At 32.7% G+C, this 19,651-nt stretch overlaps 2 protein-coding genes across 3 annotated transcripts in view; one reads left to right on the forward strand and one right to left on the reverse strand.

Annotated features, from left to right (window-relative positions):
- Positions 1 to 7,665, reverse strand: part of LOC123706941 (beta-1,4-glucuronyltransferase 1) — a 38,109-nt gene extending 30,444 nt beyond the window's left edge. Inside the window, exon 1 of the mRNA XM_045656595.1 lies at positions 7,458 to 7,665. The gene's annotated coding sequence lies outside the window, so the exon portion shown is untranslated. The remainder of the gene's footprint in view (positions 1 to 7,457) is intronic.
- A 9,648-nt stretch (positions 7,666 to 17,313) lies between these two features.
- Positions 17,314 to 18,537, forward strand: LOC123707186 (histone H1, gonadal-like). 2 transcript variants are annotated; one of them, XM_045657034.1, is made up of 2 exons: positions 17,314 to 17,438; positions 17,885 to 18,537. In XM_045657034.1, the coding sequence occupies exons 1-2, from the start codon at positions 17,402 to 17,404 to the stop codon at positions 18,466 to 18,468; spliced, it is 621 nt and encodes a 206-aa protein (XP_045512990.1). In that variant the 5' UTR covers positions 17,314 to 17,401; the 3' UTR covers positions 18,469 to 18,537. The 2 variants fall into 2 exon arrangements, with proteins under 2 accessions (XP_045512990.1, XP_045512991.1); XM_045657035.1 differs by having other exon boundaries at positions 17,320 to 17,438; positions 17,564 to 18,537.
- The last annotated feature ends 1,114 nt before the right edge of the window (positions 18,538 to 19,651 follow it).

A 19,651-nucleotide genomic window follows, 5' to 3' on the forward strand; every position in this document is an offset into this window, starting at 1 on the left:
TTTTGTAAACATTTACGCTTGGATCGAATCCAAGTATGCCTTATTCAAGTTTCAGAGAATGCTAAGTGCTGTGTCTCAATAGACTAACAATTTAACCTTTGAGTTGTCAAGAGCTCATTCGTGTTTTATGAGGTTTCTGGCATTGAGTTGTCCTTTTCACTTTGTATAGTGACATTGTTAACATTCCTTTCTATGTATGTTGTGTTGAACTTTATCGTTCATTCTAGCCAGCCAACTAACAGCCAACAATTTTGCTAATCAGATATCGATTAACACCAGTACAGACTAAATAATAGCAAGAAACAAGGATTACTTTGAATCTAAATGCACTAGACTATTATTATAGAAGTGCACTTAGATTTGCTATTCTATTTTACCTGCCACGTCATTTTTATAGAACATATAGGGCCCTTGGACACTCTCAATGCCAGAGGGTTCACGAGTGCGTTGCCGTATATCCCAAAACTACTCGTCTTAGTAACTAACTTAAGCAGGCGACGTATGAGCTGTATTAATGACAGAAACCTTGTTTATATTTATGAATATACTGTACTAACACCCGATTTCTATGCTGGAGTTCTAACTACGAGTCATAGTAATTAATTGAATTTATAATATGATCCCGTTGTCAACGTATGAAATAACGTTTCGTAGTCAGCAAATATGGTCGCGGTTATTCAATATCATTTCTACAAAATATTCATTGAAAAAACACGGATATATGATTTCCTTATAATCGACTAAAATAAACACAAAAATCCAACACAAATACATCATTATGTAGCAGACTACGTGAACGCCCTTACGTCAGTACCATTAACGCTCTATTAAACCAAAACGGACTCGAGACACGATGCCCTTGCAGGGACGCCTCACTGGTCGTATTGAATGTCATTGCCTACTGAGTTGAATCAATTTGTATCACAATTGGTGTAGTTATGCGCATGAGTTCTTCGTCATGCAATTGGATTCGTTAATTGAATAAGCGTTACAAGTTCATTATGAGTAATTTAATTTGTCGCCTGTGCGTTTCAATCTTGGTGAGATGGGATTCTTAAGTATTTCATTAACTAATAATTAATATTTTTTAAATCTCATTTTGTAAAGTATTTTTCAATTGTGGTATTAGGCATAGACTGATTCCTTTTAGTACATAAATAAAATAATTGATGTACAAATACAATGGCGCAAATGAACAGGACTTCATCATATCCCACGCACATATAATTAAATATTTAGTTTTGAATTGATGAGCTGATACCTTTCGAGGTTTTTGTTTCTCCTTACTCGGTACTGATGTCTGAGCGACGTGGTCAGCAAGGAAACATCTGATCCGGACAATCTGTTTTCTTCGGTTTCTCTCCAGCACTCTCTTATAACAGTTTATATTTTTGAGGACGATGATGAGGCATTCCATCTGGTTGGTGAACGACCACGTGATCTTTTGCCTTCTATATTACCAACTACGAACAATTTCTCAAAGTTCATATCGCCTCGCATTGTACTCTAAATTAGTTGTATAAAATACAAATAATATACCATTTTAATCTTGCCTTTCGGATGAACAGTGTAACAGGAAGATTGAATATAAATATGCAACTTAGTAAACAATTAATTACATGCTTTTCACTTAAAGGTTTTCCTTTGCAGTGTAAATTCCCACGATTCAATTCTCAGTCCAATATAATCATAACGTTAAATGAGACCTCGTTTTGCACAGAAATAATATGCTTGGTATATCGTACATAATCAAGGATAGACAGGAAGTGGCCCGCGCAAGTTATCTCTGGACGGCATTGTACTGTGCTATAAAATAATAGTCCAAATTACACAATATCCTTCAACAGCTCATGATTTTTGATAATTTCTTTATGTATTTATATGATTAGGTAGACATTTTTCTACGGTATATTCAAAGTTTTGTTTCTCTCACAGAACTGTCTAGACTCCAGACTTCAGTTTCAATATTTCTAGGATGTAAGTTTTTTTCCGTAGATTTTTCATATATTTTTGTTAGCTTTTGTGACTTAGTGCTTTTGCTTTCAAACAAAGAATATTGCTTTGTAACAAGTGTTGATTATATATTTGTTACTCAGATTAAAACAAATAAATGAACTTATTCGCCTTACACTTCTTAAAAAAGTATCTAGGCAAAACTTTTTACATTTTTATTAATTTCAATGTTGGCCTAGTGGCTTAAACGTGCGCTGCTCAACCCTGAGGTCGTGCGTTCGAATCAGAGCTGTCTTCTTCTCTTTTTTTTCTTTTCATACGTTATAATTAAAGTTATATAATGATAATTAAATACGACTTAATTATATTTAAAAATTTTGCCTAATTTATTTATGAACAAAATTGTAATCAAATAGTAATTTACGATATCTCCTAGATGAGTGCCGGAGATCCGCCCGCATTACTAGTCAAGACAAGGATAGTTCTCAATTGGAATCTGCGCTGGTACTGTGTATCTTCCAACAGCGTTGCTGATCACAACATTTTTGTAAGACGAAGTAGTTATCTCAATATCGTCGTAACCGTGATATCAAGGAACAAAAACGCAATCAACGAGAACGCTTTTAGAAGTTATAGTATCGGCGCTCTAGTTCCTGAAACCGCGTTCAAACTCTTATTAATATTGGCACTTAAGTATAATTACTAATTAGAAACCTGCTTTTAGGTATAAGTTTCAGAATACGGTGCCTTTGTTAGCTATTTTATTCAATAGTTTGAACGGAGTGCAATATTTGCAATAAAAGTGCCGTTGCACTTGAGGAAAGACAGCATTCTGTGTGCTATTAAATTCGTACCGTCGCCTGGCAACGGGCCAACACGCTCTGAATTAGGATAGTTGATAAACTGTAAAAATACTTTAACTGTGCCATATGCTACTTTCTGTAGATAATATTGCTATTATTAAAAACTATAAATACATTTTGTGCGTCAAGGAATTTCCAAATAAGAATTATATTAGTTTGCTGCCACGCTTGTTCTCTTTTCGCACATACTTAAGTACGTTTAACTAAAGTAAGTACTTTGGTCTATTTGTGTTTAACAGTTTGATATGAATAGACGATAATTTTGTTATTTCCGATTTATTTTGTATAGAATATTAAATAAAATGAACGTTTCCAGATTAAAATTTTAAGTTATTAACGTTTATGTATACACTATCAACGTGGTCCAGAATAAATAATTATTGTGATAAATAATTGTAATATTTCAAATTGTATTGTCTTTTATTAAAATAACTTTGACACATTTAAAGAAAATACTTTTTGAACGGATTGAAGTTATGTAATTTTTTTTTAAATAATGTAAAATAATTATAAGTTTATAATACAAATAACTTCAATCCGTTTAAAAAGTGTTTTTTTAAATGTTTCAAATTGTTCTGAACGTATAAACTATTCGAGCGTGTTTCTAATACATATGTTGGCCAAAAACCCAAAGAGAAATATAATAAGGTTACTGGTAAATTGGACAATAGCTTTGCCTTTTAAGATAAATATCGTGGACTAATAAAATTATATAAGGCTCCATCGATAAAGCAAAAATGGTTTTCACAAACGAATACCTTAATTAGTTAATTACCTAATAGCATGGGAGTGGCGTATTATTAGCGATAATTGAAGAACCTGGGAGATGAATTTACTGGTATCCAATTGTTCTGTTAATTTTTATTAAAATTATATATTTTCGAGTTCTTGTATTATGTTCTTGAAATAGGTCTTCGATAAAACTTATAATATATGGCAGACAATCCACAGTACGCGTCAGAAGGATGTTCACAATCAAAGTTAAGTAAATTATTTAAAAAATAAAGTATTTATTTAAATATGCAGTAAAAACGTTAGCAACACAAAATTAAGTCGAGCACGACTCTTTAAAGGTATTGGACTTCATGACGCATGGACCGAAAGGTCCCATCAATAATTTTAATAAAAAACCGGTGATATTTGTCACAGGAATTCAAGGTCCATACAATTATTCACGACGCGTTTCAAATTGTACCACTGATTCTAAACGATTTAAAAACAACCAAGACAGTATTTATATAAAAATTCTTTGCGATTGTCGATAATATTGCTATTTTCGCCATCTCGTTGAAAAATATGGTTATGTCTTAGTGATAGTGTAGTGGAATGCGGTCCCTGTACAATGCATTGTTCAGTTATCTAAATACCAGAAAACCAGTACTAAATCGTTATTGCTATTGAGTGTAGGATCTTTTTCAATATGCACAAGTACCCTGTGTATTTAAATTATGCTGTGAGAACGTGGGGAGTTATGTAACAATAACAAGGTTGAATTCCTTAAGATAAATATTGCTCATGATGCACTGTTTTATAAATACTATTTACAAGATACTCTTAAACGTCGATGAACAAGATTCGGATCGAGAAATGCATCGCACATACAAGAAGATATATATATATATATATATATATGTAGAGACGGTTCACTTTTCCAGAATAAAGACCATTTTTTTAAATATCCTGGAAAAGCATCCTCTGCCCTCAAAGGTTGCAGGGGTATGTGGGACTCGATCCACGCCAAAATCTCTGCTATTCAGAGACTGGGTGAACAATACCCACTAAAACCACCTCGAGTAGTTCCTACAAAGCCCCCGGTCGCTGTCGCATATTACCGGGACCCAGAATAACACTAAATAAAACTAATTGTTTTTTATTTTTAAAATTTTTCTCTCAATAAATGCTTCCTCAGAGTTAAAGGAAAAAAATAAAAGAAATACTTGAATTGATCCAGCCCTCTTCGAGTTTTGCGCTTAGCAGCATTTTTTGCGAGTTTTATTTATATACATTTTCAAAGGCTTTTCACTAGGAAGTCGAATTCGAATTTATAGATTGGACTTAATATTGATATTCACTAATCGGCCCTGAAAAATTGTGCACTTTAAAATTAAGTGATAATAAATGATAAGACAAGAATACGAAATAAAACTAAATTTGTGGACTAAGTATCGGGTATCGGCACTTAAGACAATGAGAACAAAAAAATTCGCCAAAGGCGATTTCCTTAAGCCATAATGAACTTAACGAGTAGATTCGGAGTACAGGTATTCTGATAGCTTTTTGCTATGACTCATGTAAAAGTCCCAGGCATCATCACCGAGATAATGTTTTATCAGTTTACTTATCTCGTCAGGTCTACGTTCAAGTTCAAATATTAATTTAGATTAAAAATCTTATGTTCTCATATCGTATCACTAAATGCAGAGTAATCATAATTTACGTATACATTATGTAATATTTAAGCGTATTATTATTTGGCGTTGCTGACGTTTGACAATTTTCTTACCTTTTTTTATTGTGTAACATTTGTACAATTCTGACACCAATAAGTGATTTATTTAATTAACTGTGGGAGCCAATGTAAACAAGAGAAATAATAAAATTATTTTAATATTAAGATAGTCACTTTTTCGTAAGTGTCAATAATGTTATCTCGGTTCGTATAAAAAATAGGTAATGTTAATAGAAATGAAGAATATCAAACCAGTAGTACCAAAATTTTGTATCTGAATAAATAAAAAAACTCACCTCAAACATAATATATAATTAGATAAATGAAAACCTTTATATATATGGTTTTTTATGTTAACATTATTCACCAATATTTCCGTTCTAAAACCTTGATAAATATGTACTTTGATATAATGCCCGTACTTAAAAGTTGTCGAGTAACGCTTTCAAGGGGAAAGGGTTCAGTGACCAGGCTTACATGATCTCAAATATGTTTAAATTACAATTTATTGCTGCGAATTAGATGCCATACCGTGGTTCATACAAAACTGGTCCTTTATCGAATAAAATTTTTAAGTGGCTGCTTGATGCTTTTCAACTTTATTTCCCTGTAAATCCAGTAAGATTTTATTTTAAACCTGGTTTGAATAAAATTCCATTTCGCTTATAGCTTGAATACGCGGGAATTTGCATTATATACATAGAATGTTTGAAAAGAAACTAGAATATAAGACTAATCACATCTATAGACAAAATATTATGTATAATCAACAAATAGGTTTTGGGTTTATGTCATTTTGATAAATACACTGAGCTAAACAAGAAACATATAGGTATGGTACCGAGTCTCGGGAAGAAAATTATCGTCATATGTAAGAACAAAGGATTGACACAATTGTGTTGGATTCGGCAAAACTACCAACCTACTAACTACAAAAGTGTTTCTCACTGGTAATTGAAAAAAATTAATAAGATTTAACGATGTTTTGGGGAATTGTTATCGTGCTAAATTAATGAAATGATAACATGTCTTATTTTATTTTATCTATATCGTAGATAACCGCTCGGTTTGATAAAAATAATTTCTAAAGAAATTCATAGGTATTATTGGGTAATTAAAAAAAACAAAGTACAAAAATACGAAAAATTCCATTACGTACACTATAGTATATACATCAGCTTGTAAAGTCTGGACTGGTTGGACTATTGATTTGAAACTGCGACAGAGGGGCGTGATTCAGTCCAACGATATACAACCTAACTACACTTGGTTAAAACAATAGCATATATTCGTTTGTTCGTTCATTCAAAAATATAATGGAATGATTTTTAAACGGATGTGACAAATGTATTGATGTTTCTTAAATAAGTTCGGTAACCATTGTTTAGCAAGTGATGCAAATATGTTGAAAAACCATTGTGGAGCAAACTCGTCAGGTCAAGACGTCTCATAGATGTCTCACAAAGATATTGCGGTATTTCATACAGATGACATCTTAAGTAAAAAGTTACGATTTCACAGCACTAGTCATCTGTCATGTCTTAATGTCATCCTTTATCATTGAGGAAACGCGATTCTTTTTGTTTCGCATTATAGAATTGATTAAGGTTCGTTCTAGGTAAGGACCTATACGAAGGACGTAATATAAGTCATACTATTGTTATGAAATCAAAATTAAAAGTCACAGAGAGCCGTTCGTTACTTTAGTAAATAATTGTCAATAAGTCAACATCGTCACTATTTACATTTAAAGCAACGACAGATCACATAACGAATTTCATTATGGTTTTATATGAATGATAACAGATATTTTATGGCATGCTCATTAATAAATCCAATCCCCAATATTTTGAACTGGTTTTTGCCACAACGTAATTTTGCATTCATGAGACATCTGACGATCTATAGATGTTTATTTTAAAACAGCTAAACGGATGGTTAGGGCGCGTTGAAGCTAGTAACAAAATAACATCTTTATATTTATTCAGACTACGATCGCCAAATTAAACCAGCGAACATGTAATTATCAATGTGATTTCTCTTTCACCCGTTCTTTTCTCCGAGCGATGAAGCATTAAAAAATATTTGCATAAATTATAATTCTCATACCAGAGCATTTACGAATTACTAACTTCAAACTTTTCCAACTTATAAGCTTCTATAGGACAAATACTGCTCAGTGTGAAACTTACCGGGATGGTATGTTTGTTTTTCTATCCGAATAGGGTCTGGAATCTGGTGGGCGTTTTTTGTAGGATTAAATCCTTCTACGGCGTTTTAGCACTACTAGTATAACTTTATAGAGGTCGGTCACTTTTGTAACACAATGTCACAAGTTATTATAAAATTGCCGGCAACACAGGCGCCGCGGGTGAAGGCGCGCGGAGCACTGCCGCGCCTAATACACACCACACAGACACAATATACAAGTGTGTATAGTTCGGAAGCAAAGCGTCTCGCTCCGGTACGAGGGACCCTGAAGGAAGGGCCCACGGCTGTTTTTTGTCCCGTCTAATATTAGCAACCGTCTGGTTCTTCAAAGGGATTGAATTGCACTTTGTCTATCGCTAATTCAATCCATTCAGAAAACGAAACAGATTTTTAAAGCCGAATTGGTTAGCGTCTGAGTTTTTCGTTTATATTCTTGGCTGTCGATTAATTGCTATGTACTTTATCTTTAAATATATTAAACATTTATTGGAAAAAAAGGTGGTAATTGCCTTAATCGGAAGATATGATATATAAATTACATTTCATAAAATGAGATAGCCTTGTTTAGAAAGACATTTAGTCACATTTTATAATCCTACATTAGGTACTTATATTAAATTTGTAAAAAAGAATTTATCTCTGTGGTAGGGCCAATGTATTTAAGATAATATAGTTTAATCATACTTATTGACCTTGAATCAAATGTATGATGAATTCTAATCGCGTGATTGTAACTATTAATGGGATAAGTTTTGAAAATGAAACCTACAATAAGTTTATGGACTACTACTACTATGGTAAAGCAAACTTTAATGTGATTCTTTAAATATCTAATAAAAAGTTATGTTATTGACTTCTGAAAAAGTCGGTTATTCAAAACTGCTGTGTAATATCTATATTTACAACGAAGTAGTTTTACATACTAGGTCGAGTAACTTCCGGAAGCAGATTGCTGGGATGAAGCAATCCAATAATTTAACGAGTTGTACTAACACCTACAAAACTATACGTAAAGTTGATTTTGTTTCTGTGAAACTATTAAAACTATTTTGCAAACGCTATCGCTTTTAAAAATAAATCTGATTACATTTTTTTAGGTCTGGACCATAGATTTTTGTATACATTTCTTGTTTATTTGTTATTTTCTAAAAGACTAGTAGGTGAACAGCTTTCTGTTGCTAACAACCGATGTCGACTTTTGGGTCTAATGTATAACGGTTTCCGCTCGATGTTTGTCTTCACAGAAGCAAGTGTATTTAATACTTCATATGAAATTCATCGACGCATAGCCGAGGTTCGAACCTACGACCTCAAGGATGTGAGGCGCACACTAAAGTCAATAGTTAACAGTTCGTCGTTTACTTTGGAATGGATGAGTTTTCAAACTATGCTAGAGAAACTGGCTGCGCTTTTTTATTCTTGTATGTGCATTGTAATGTTAAAATAAATAAATGGAGACTCCACAACTGATGTCTTTTATTGACAGTATCAGACGAACAACACGACGCGACGACAAAAGAAAATTACAAAACATACTTTGCCGCTTAGGATATTCCTAAAAAGTATTATAGTGTGCTAGAATTATATCAAACTGAAACTTAAAATATCTTTATTCATTAGGCAACCACCACTTATGAACTTCGACTTTGCTATTGAAGTTGAAATGTTAAATTGATTCTAAATTTACATTTACTAACAGTTCGCAAGTCAAGGGCGTAGAGCGAGCAATAAGAACTGGCAAGAAACTCTCCGCCAATCATTTTAATCAACAAATTTTTAATTATATAAATTGTTTTTACGGCAGCGATACGTATTTAAACTAAGGAAATCAATCACATGGATTAAGATCGTTTAAATAATCGTCATATTTATAACGTAACGAATACAATTTCCATTTAAAGAGTGGTTTATTTTCTGGAGACTGGTTGGTCGTACGCTTAGATTTGTTCTGTTTAGAGTAATAGTGACAGGTATATCACGAGAATGGTTACATTTACGAGGTAAAGTCAGCAAAGCTAATGATAAGAGAGCACTGTGTCGTGTGAGTACATAGTTGACCCTTGTTGTAGAACTGAATAAATATTTATCCTGATCATAGTTACTATGACGGGGGTAATTTTCATCAAGGTCTTGAAATCTATAAAATGTTGTTATGAGATAAACTATGAATACGTGCGTAACGTTTTTGTATAGTAATAAGGAATCTGAGATCATCCTTACCGTGCCTAGTATATTTTTTAATTTACGCGTGACTTCTTAGGTCGTTTGGAGCACGATATTTGTTTTTCTTAAGTGTTTCGTCGTGGCCTCTTAATTATTTTTTATACAAAGGGTTTATTTTTTAGCATGTTAATCAAGGATTATGACTAAACAACATTCTTGAGGATTAGTAATGCCACAACCTTCTTATTCATAAAATACGTACTGTTTAACTAACTTAAAAGCTGATCCCTTTTTCTTGGCGATAGTGGCTTCTGTATCTAGTTCTGCAGTTAGTTTATAAGTTTTTGACATAATATGTTATACATTACAAACATATTAATTGTTTTTTCTAAATAATATTTCGATATTTGCATGCAAGGCATTATTGTGTCATCCGTATTTACAACTGCCCGGGCTGAAAAGTTTATTATTTAAGTTATACTTTTTTGTTGCGTTAGGGAAAAATGAAGAGAGTGAATTTGTACGATGCGCCCGCACACCGTCACAAAAAACCAACAGCCTTTTTTTAAAACGGGCATTATCTTCATACATAGTCGGAGAACCGTGGTTAGTTTCTTCGATACGACATAGTACAACTATTGATTCTGTATTTGTACGATATTTCGACAATGTTTCTCCAACAATATTTGTATGATACTTTAGCTATCATAAGCCTCTTGTAACTCACATGTCTACTCCAACCACCTGGACGTGAATAAAAAAAAATGTGTGCGTGTACTAGTGTACACACGTACGTAGTGAAACTTCTTTATGACATTATTTTTAGAAAAATGATCTACTATATGCAACTTTACAGAAATTGGTTCAATAAAGTTTAACAAAAGGCTTTTATTGTCATAGACATGAATACAGATAATACAATTATTTCATATTACCTTATTACTACTAAGATTATTACAGAATTTCATTAATTAATAATAGAATTATTACTATTAATGAAATAATATAATTATATAATTTGTTATCGTTATTAAATATTTTTGCTATTAATGACTTCGAATCAATCGTGGTACAAAAAAAGATAGCGCGTAACGGAAAATGTAACGCGTAACCGAAAAATGTGACGGTAAATTTTTTTACAACGCCGAATAAGAAGTTTCACTTCAGAAGCTACAATAAAAAATGTCCATTTCTTTAATTATGTAAAAATATTTCTTTTTTGTAATATTTAAATAAACTTTATTTAACTAGATAATACGTTATAATAAAACTTTCAATGTATGAAATACCTGTTTTTTATTGTTAGTGTCGTTTTTTCTACAAACGTAGAATAAGGCTAAAGATAAAATTTTTGAAAAGATTTTTTATCTTGTTACAACAAAGTAGTATAACTTCTAACGCGTGTACAAAGTACACACACGTTATTATTTATCACAGACTACAGAAAACATAATTTATCATATATGTCAATAATTTGAGGCAAAGAAGTTTTAATTAAATTTTAGCGGCTTCTTCTTCCACTATAATCACTACGTTTATCAAGGTAAAATTTTGTTGGACATTATGTCCTGTTTTTTTTTTAATATTTTTTTTATCTTTAAAACACCCTTTGGTACATTTTTGTTATACCCTTTTTATTAACTTCAGAATCCTTTACTATTTAATATTAATATGAAAGACACACCGTATTGTTTTATAGGCGATTATCCGTTTCTTCGCCGCTATATCGCACCAGGCATCTAGAGAGATGGTTAATAAAATATAAGTACATATCCAACTGGAGCAACGAGCACGTTAGATCACGAAAGTCCCCTGGTTGCGATAAACACGAAAACTACCGGATATCCGTAAATAGAGTGATTCCCGAGGATGGTTAAACTTAAAATATATTAATTACTTTTGAAAAAGGTCGCATAAAAAGCTTGCCTAAATACACAAAAGCGAAGCTGCGGGTGAAGGCTTGTATAAAAATAATGCGATACCTACTTTGTATCACCAGTATGCACGTGTAGGCGCAATATAAAATAGACTAAAAATGTAGACAAAAAGCAATAAAAAAGCAACTAAGTTTACAGTAGACAACCGTTATGTCATTAAACGCGTCTGAAATTGCAATGAGCATTTTTTTGCATGAATATTCGATAGAAAGTGGTTTAGTAGTAAAAATGTAATATATTATTTTTAATTAATTCTTCAAATTTAATTGTCTATATATATACTTAGTCCGGCCATAAATACTATTACAATTGAAAATTAACAAAATATTACATTTGAACTTAGAATCTGTCATTTTTATATGATTGTTCATTGGGTTTTTTTCATTTTGGCGCCAATACAATATTTTGCGATATTAAAATGGAGTGTGGTGATAAAGAGAATCGAATCGCTTTGATTGCATAACACAAAGTAGGTATGGAGCCAAATGCAAATTTTTAAAACTGTCCATACGCTTTTGGATCACTTGTCAAGCGATTGTGTGTTCAAAGTGCTTAAACCGAGTGTTCGATTACCAGCGAATCAAGAAAATTATTTCCACTTGGTAGAGGCAGAAACAGATTATATAAAAAATAACAGATAGCATAACAAAGAATAACATGCCTAGGGTCGGGCACATGAGCCGGGAGCGATGACCTCATATATAAAAGAGTTCCACTTTCCTATATGATTGTAACAAATACATCTAAAAAGAACTTAAAACTAGAACCACATAAAAAAAATCAATTTCTAGGAAAATCTAGAAATTATTCCCCACACTTCTGTTATGATATAAACGAATTATGATGGGTGGTTTGTACCTGTTGATTTTAATCTTCATATTTGAATTAAGCGTTTATATATTTCTGTTCCTATATTTACCTTGATCCTTTACGAGCGAGGTCGCGGTCGACCGCTTGCTTTATACATTCAAAGTAACGTTTAAAAACGGCGCAATACGATTTAACTAGTGCATTACAAAAAAACATGATGCCGACATCTTGATGTGGGCAAAAAACTGTCCAGTTAGATGAGTTTGAAGGCAACGAACCTGAAAAGTAGGACACAATACAAAAACTTTCGGGACTATGAAGTAGGTTACATCTAAATTGTTGGGCAAATAATAATTGATTATTGAGAAAGCTATCATTAAATTTACAAGGAGATTTTGTTTATTAATTGTGAGACTTCCAAATACAATTTTACTAACCTTCAGGAGGCGTTGACGAAGGATTCGGTTCTCTTGATTTCTCTTGATACACCCGTGAGACTGCACAATTTATTACTTTGGGAGCGTTCAAGTATTTTAAGTACGTCACGCAATTTTTGGAGATTCTTGACAAATGAAACGCGCCGTAACGTTTCTGTTTCCAATAGTAAAACGCTTCGTGACCAACTCCAGTGACTCTTTAAACCTAGAACTTACCATTATGTGGTGTAAAGTACTGGAAAGTAGAAAATAATATTAACAATAATGCGTAATTCAATCCCTGCCCCGCATCGTAACTTTTTGCAAAAGGACCCCCCCTCCCAAAATCCGTTACGTAATACTTGAACGCTCCCTTTAAAGAACTGATTGGTATACCTACTGATTCTTACTTAAATATTTAGTTGTTGTGCTTAATTTCGTTACAATTCTTTTGGAAGTTCCAGAGTACCGTTGCTGTATTCAAGTCTGTATTATTGATGAGACAATTATTCCATCTGTATATTTATAATACTATATCTCTTTATCAGTTCCGTGATCCTTTTTAACAGGCAAATACTTGATCAACCTTCTGTACCTGAGACTAAGGCATGCCGGTTTCCTCACTATTTTCCTTCACCGTATGAGTCAATTAGTGCCTAGCTCATCTAACATAAGGCCCCAGCAATGAGAGTCGCACGTTGAAACCACTAGGCCGAAACTGCTCTATTTATAATAAAATGTTTGCGTGTAGTGTTTAATGTACGCACGTAAGAAGTGAAACTTCTTTATGGCCTTATTTTTCGAAAACTGATCTACTATATATGCAACTTTACAGAAATAGGTTAAATAAAGTTATATTAAGTAAAGTTTAATAAAAGGCTTTTATTATTACAGACATGAATACAAAATGATACAATTATTTAATTTTACCTTATTACTACTATGATTATTACAGAATTTAATTAATTGTAATAGAATTATTACTATCATTGTTATCGTTATTAATGGCTTCGAATCTCATCGAATCAACCGTGGTAGGGATAAGAAAAAGATGACGCGTAACGGAAAAATGTGACGCGTAACCGAAAAATGTGACGCATAACCGACGAAATTTTTTCCAACGCCGATAAAGAAGTTTCACTTCAATAATACATAAAATAACGTTTTAGTGCGTGAAGATAGTGCCCCCTTATCGAATCCTTGATAAATCCATCTTCCAACTATAAAAAGTACTTACCAATTTATTCAACACTTCCAAATGTGGATGCTAATCATTTTTTTACTATACTAACCTTCAGTTTATGTCACTATTGTTTATCATTGCATTGTTTTGTTCACACTTGTGCGCTAACGGATTTCGTGGTCTGACGTAATTAGTGCTAACAATTCTACTACAGACAGTGTTGTAATAGTAACGTCAATCAGCATAATATATTAGCATCTAAAGCGAAAGCAAAGCAAAACATTTGTGACCACAATTAGAGCTTTAAACATAAGACTTACGCAACTACGGCATCTAGGACTGTTTTTACTAGAACACCGATCTGTGTGTATACCTCGATTATAGAATTCAAGTGAAATCTTTATTCAACGGATTTTGGTGGGCTTAGGTCAAACAGGGTGAAGTGTATTTGACTCGAGATCTGTTCGAGTTTGCTACAGAATCGCCCTAAGACTCTGACGGTATTCCTTGTTAGTAAATGTGCTAAAGCAGTCCAGCAGCTTCCTAGGTACTTGACTTGTTGACTTAGTGGGTGAAAGTGCGCCTCGCAAGTCGCAACCCCCGTTGTTTGATAAAATAATATCAATGGCGCTACAATCTTTTTCTTTTGTTTAGGCTTGATTTCTGTAGCTGTTTCATGATGATTTGTTAATCTAATAGGCAAGTAAGCGATCAGCCTTCTGTGCTGGACGCACGCCGTCGACTTTTTGGGTCTAAGGTAAGCCGTTTTCCTCACGATGTTTTCCTTCACCGCAAGGGCGGATCCAGCTTTGGCGCCAGGGTCACATAAACGTGGTCAAGTCAAGAACTTATAATTTAATTTTGATAATAATAGATACAAATAAAAAGTAATTATTTTATTAATTTACTGTACTTAAAATATTTATTATTTATTGCAAACACAACACATAATAACTTGTTCATATACACGTACATATTGCCATCTTCTCTTGAAGACATTCAAATTAGCACTATCACGCATGGAATGAGGATTTATATTCCATAACCATGGTGAATGATTTATCATAACAGCTAGAGGTATGTCGAGGTTGTACGACAAGGGTTTCCAACAAACAAAATATTATTATATTTAAATAACAAAATCAATTTTTCTTTTACGTCTTCACCTGAAACGCGTTATCACGTCATTTATGTCAATGGGTATATTATGGGTTTTTATGAACGTGGAGGAGTGCCAGTCCGCTTAGGCGATCTTCAACCATTGAAGATCTTAGGCACGGTTTAATTCTGATTTTAAGAATACTTATAAAGGTACACTTTTAAACACATAATATAGGTAGAAAGAAATTTTAGTTTTTTAACTTATAACTATGTTATGACATTTTGAAGTTTAGTAGTTTTCAAATTGTCGATGCGTTCGTTCTTAAATGTTTGCCATCATACAAAGTTATTATATTATAATAAATAAATTAAATTTTGAAGGTATGTATTCACATAAAATCTGTATAGTGACAAAATATATAAATAAAATCATTATGTTCAATTAGTGGTCCACCTAAGTCATGACCCCCATGACCCCCCCCCACCCCTTGGATCCGCCGTTGCTTCACCGTTCAAGCGAATGTTAAATGTGCACATAGAAAGAAAGCACAGCCGGGGATCGAACCTACGACCTCAGGGATAAGAGTAGCATGATGAAGCCACTAGGCCAACACTGCTCGTTCGTTGTTTGTCTTAGAAAAAAATCACGGGTGATTTCAACATTTTTTATATGGTTAAAAATTTTGATAAAGGAGGAATTCTATGGCTTTATCTTAAAACGTCTCTTACGCGGTCTAATTAATGTAAATACAGTCCAAATTTATTATATCGACATCGAAGGGACTACTTATATTTGGTCGTAAAAACCGATAGTCGTAACAGCCGATGACATTAGACAGAATTCAGGCGGGACCGATGCTTTTGGTCAATATAACCGGTATGTTGATCTAAACGATGTCATCGTAAACGGTTTTGACTGTATTTTAAAATATTTTATTCTATTTTTCAGTAAAAATATACTTAACAACCTCAGCCAGATTGGTCGCTGTTGGCCGTAGTTTTTAAAATTAATATTTTGTAAACAAAAGCTAAAATTAAACCAAAGTACAAAGTAGCTATTTTTAAAATTAAATAATACACAAGACAACTCGTGTATTATATACGAATATGTGCATAACAATAATATATTCAGGCCGCAACGATTCAATGCAATATGATTGCTTTGTATGTGGAACAAATAAGAATTATTATAATACCAATAATCTTGGTACATAATGATTGCATAGATTTGTATGTCTATAAAATAAAAGTAAATATTTATATACAATTTCGTATTCATCAGTCATTTTCATACAATTTGTTTACTGGTGATTTTAAAAGTTGGAATTTTGTTGATACTGTGACATAAATTATTTTATGTGTTTCGTAGGTTAATTTTTCAATTAAATAAAATGTGGTCTAGTCTCAATCAAGTAATACTGACTGACATTCATAGAATTGAAATCATTATCAAATCATCATCAATATGAAATCATATCATATTTCCAGTGGCTAGAACGTAAAATTGATAATTTCTTTGCATGTTTGGTGATATCAAGATGATATCAAAAACGTTTGGGAGGCGGTGATTGAAATAAAATATTACTTAATACCCACGCAAACTAATATTATATGATATAAAATACGGTAGTTAAACCTGATTGGTACGCAACTAGGTACACATTGCGATAATTGATCACCGAGGCCAGTTCATAATTCTAGATCTATTTGCGTTGTCTAGGCCTATTTGCATAAATACCAACGATTATTAATAAACTAGAACGCCTGATTATGAAATATTAATATCGTTTTTATAACATGTTGTGAAGCATAAACCCATTCGTTTGGATTTAATGTCTCAGGATTCAGCATAAAATTGTTCTCAGTTTTTTATTAATAGTCGTGTTTAATGAAGCCAATCTTAAGTGTATAAATCTGAATCGAATGAATCGTAAACATAAATCATAAATGTAATCTAAATAGTATAATTGAATAAATGAAAAAAAAAACATTTTTGTTTTTTATTAATACCGAACTTAGTAAAACTTTCGCATAAAGAACCTAGATTTCAGGTTCTAAAAAATTAAATTCAACTATGAAAATGTTGTGTTTGCACTTTTTACATTTGATTTGTCTGCGATTGAGACAGTATCTTAAGGTATTATAAAAATAAACCTACTCTATATGTTTTATCGACATTACCGTAAATCTGTGGTAAGATTACGTGACACGTAACCATAGAGACGTAGAAAAATATATGTCTCTGCATGTCATTCCCGATGTTTAATTTATCCTTATTAATCGCCCAAAAATTATCAGCTACACTAGCCTAATTAATGGGGGCAATGAAAACTGCACTAGATATAACCCTTTGTAAGTTATTTCTAAATAATAAATACTTTTCGCTCTTGCATGATTTATCCCGAATTTCTCATAGAAACTTTTAAGCAAAACAAATTATTTACACTTACATAAATGCTAACATATTTGTTTTGCAGTTTCTCTGAGAAAAATGGGACCAATTGTATCAAGAGTTTGGGTTAACGCAAAACAGCAAATTTCAAGCACAAAAGCAAAGCCTTTAGTTTGTAACTTTATAGTAAGGAAAATGGAGGCTGCCTTTGATACTCTACATGAAAAATTGTTATCTACATGTATGAAGTATAGAGCAAGATTACTTCCCAAAGAACTTGAAGAGTTACAAAAAAAAGTTGAGCAGTTGAAGAAAGAAATTAATTCCCCCAAAAAGGGCTAGGAGGCATAGATTGAAAACATAAATTTTTGTAACCTGTATTTAATTAATTGAATGTAAATTTCAGCTATCAGCAAAAATTTGAGACCAGTAGTTGCGACGGCTTGGCAATATGCAAAAGTTGAAATGGTGCCTCCAATGACTTCTCAAATGTTTCAAGGATCTCTCGGAAAATCAATTGAAACTACAGTAGGCGGTGTTGCTGACAAGTTTATTGGTGGGCTTGAACAAAAATTAAACGATATAGAAGCTGCACGAATACTTGCTATTAAACAGAAAGAAGCTGCATTGAAAGCCGCTGCAGAAAAGGCTAAAGCTGAAGCTTTAAAGAAAGCGGAAGAAGAAAAACGCCTTGAAGCTGCAAAGGCAAAAGAAGCTGCAAAACAAGCGAAGGCTAAAGAGGCTGCAAAACAAGCGAAGGCTAAAGAGGCTGCAAAAGAAGCGAAGACTAAAGAGGCTGCAAAACAAGCGAAGACTAAAGAGGCAGCACAACCTGCTAAGAAAGTAGATCCACCTAAAAAAGAAACTAAATCTGAAGTCAAAGCAGCTACTAAAAAGCCACAAAAACGTGTTCCCCCGAAGACTAAAAAGAAGGCGAAGACAACAAGGCGTAAAGTCAAAAAAGGATCACCCCCTAAAGCGAAAAAATAACATTTCAACTATATTAGATTAAATTTTGTTGTAATTACTAATGAAAATAGAGATATCATATACAATATATTTTATAGTTTTGCTTTCCATATCCATATATTCCGTATATCCAAACTAAACAAAGGTTCAGCCATGTCCAATAAGTTGAGATCGATGAAATGTTTTACTACGTCGAAGTATTAAAAGGAATTTACATAATGTAAAGTATATTAAATAATGTTACTTTGACACAAGGTCTTGAACTTTTTGTCAATTTTTTTTTTCAATTAGGGCTGTGAAACATTGCTACATCTCAGAAATAACAAAAGCGTATACAATATTTATTATAGGGATTAGAGTGGCACGACCCACAAAACTCTAATGTAAAAAACATTAATAGTGGTAATATTTCGTTCATTCTTTAATCAGATTTCGTTTTGAAGGTAAGATTGCTATAAGTATTTCGCATATCCCGCTCCATGTTATAAATCTCTTTGTTATTTTATAGGTCCTTGATTCATGGTTATGTCTATGACTGTGTGTCATTAAAAAACAAATACTAAAATCCGAAATATTATTGAAAGTTTGGCTTGCAAGTTATTTAATTGAAAAAATAATGGTTATCAAATCAAGCGTCCTACAATTCGCAGCAAATTTGTTGCGTAAGTAAAAGATCTTATAAAAAATAATTTTCCTTTGCCCTCCCTTTCGTTTTGTTTTGTCAATTTTATTACGTTACTGCAACAAAGTGTTAATAAATAAATAAATAATTGATTGAGATTGTCTTTTCGGCAAAACATTTACTATATTCGTTTTAGGAGAACGAGTTAAATTTGGCACCGCTCATGGAGTCCCTGACCTATTAGGGCCATTTCATAAAAGTAAGGAAGACTTACTTAAACAAATTAGAGAAATATCAGACAATATTTCAAAGTCAGAATTAGCGCGAAAATTGCGTGTCGCTAAAGGATTTTATAGTTTAGAAATGGCTCCTCCGACAAATAACGAAATTAAGGTACCTAGGACCTATCTTATTAATGAATCTCTGTAATTTAGTTTTTTATTACTAAAGATCATGTTCGTGTTGCATAGATGGAGGAATTAACCTCTCGTCTTCGACAAGCCCTAGCTTTCCTAGAATATGTAATGCTAAGGACGGTCCCTCACTTGTTGGGCCCAGCGAGCAGGGGATCGGCCATGGGGT

The sequence above is a fragment of the Pieris brassicae genome, chromosome 3 (assembly GCF_905147105.1).
Source record: "Pieris brassicae chromosome 3, ilPieBrab1.1, whole genome shotgun sequence".
NCBI classification, from domain to species: domain Eukaryota; kingdom Metazoa; phylum Arthropoda; class Insecta; order Lepidoptera; family Pieridae; genus Pieris; species Pieris brassicae.

What these genes read in the sequence shown, in the direction of transcription:
- LOC123707186 (XM_045657034.1), top strand. Translation starts at nt 17,402, where the DNA reads ATGGGGGCAATGAAAACTGCACTAGATATAACCCTTT. An exon ending in TGCACTAGATATAACCCTTT is followed by an intron (nt 17,439 to 17,884) that starts GTAAGTTATTTC and finishes TGTAAATTTCAG; the next exon opens with CTATCAGCAAAAATTTGAGA.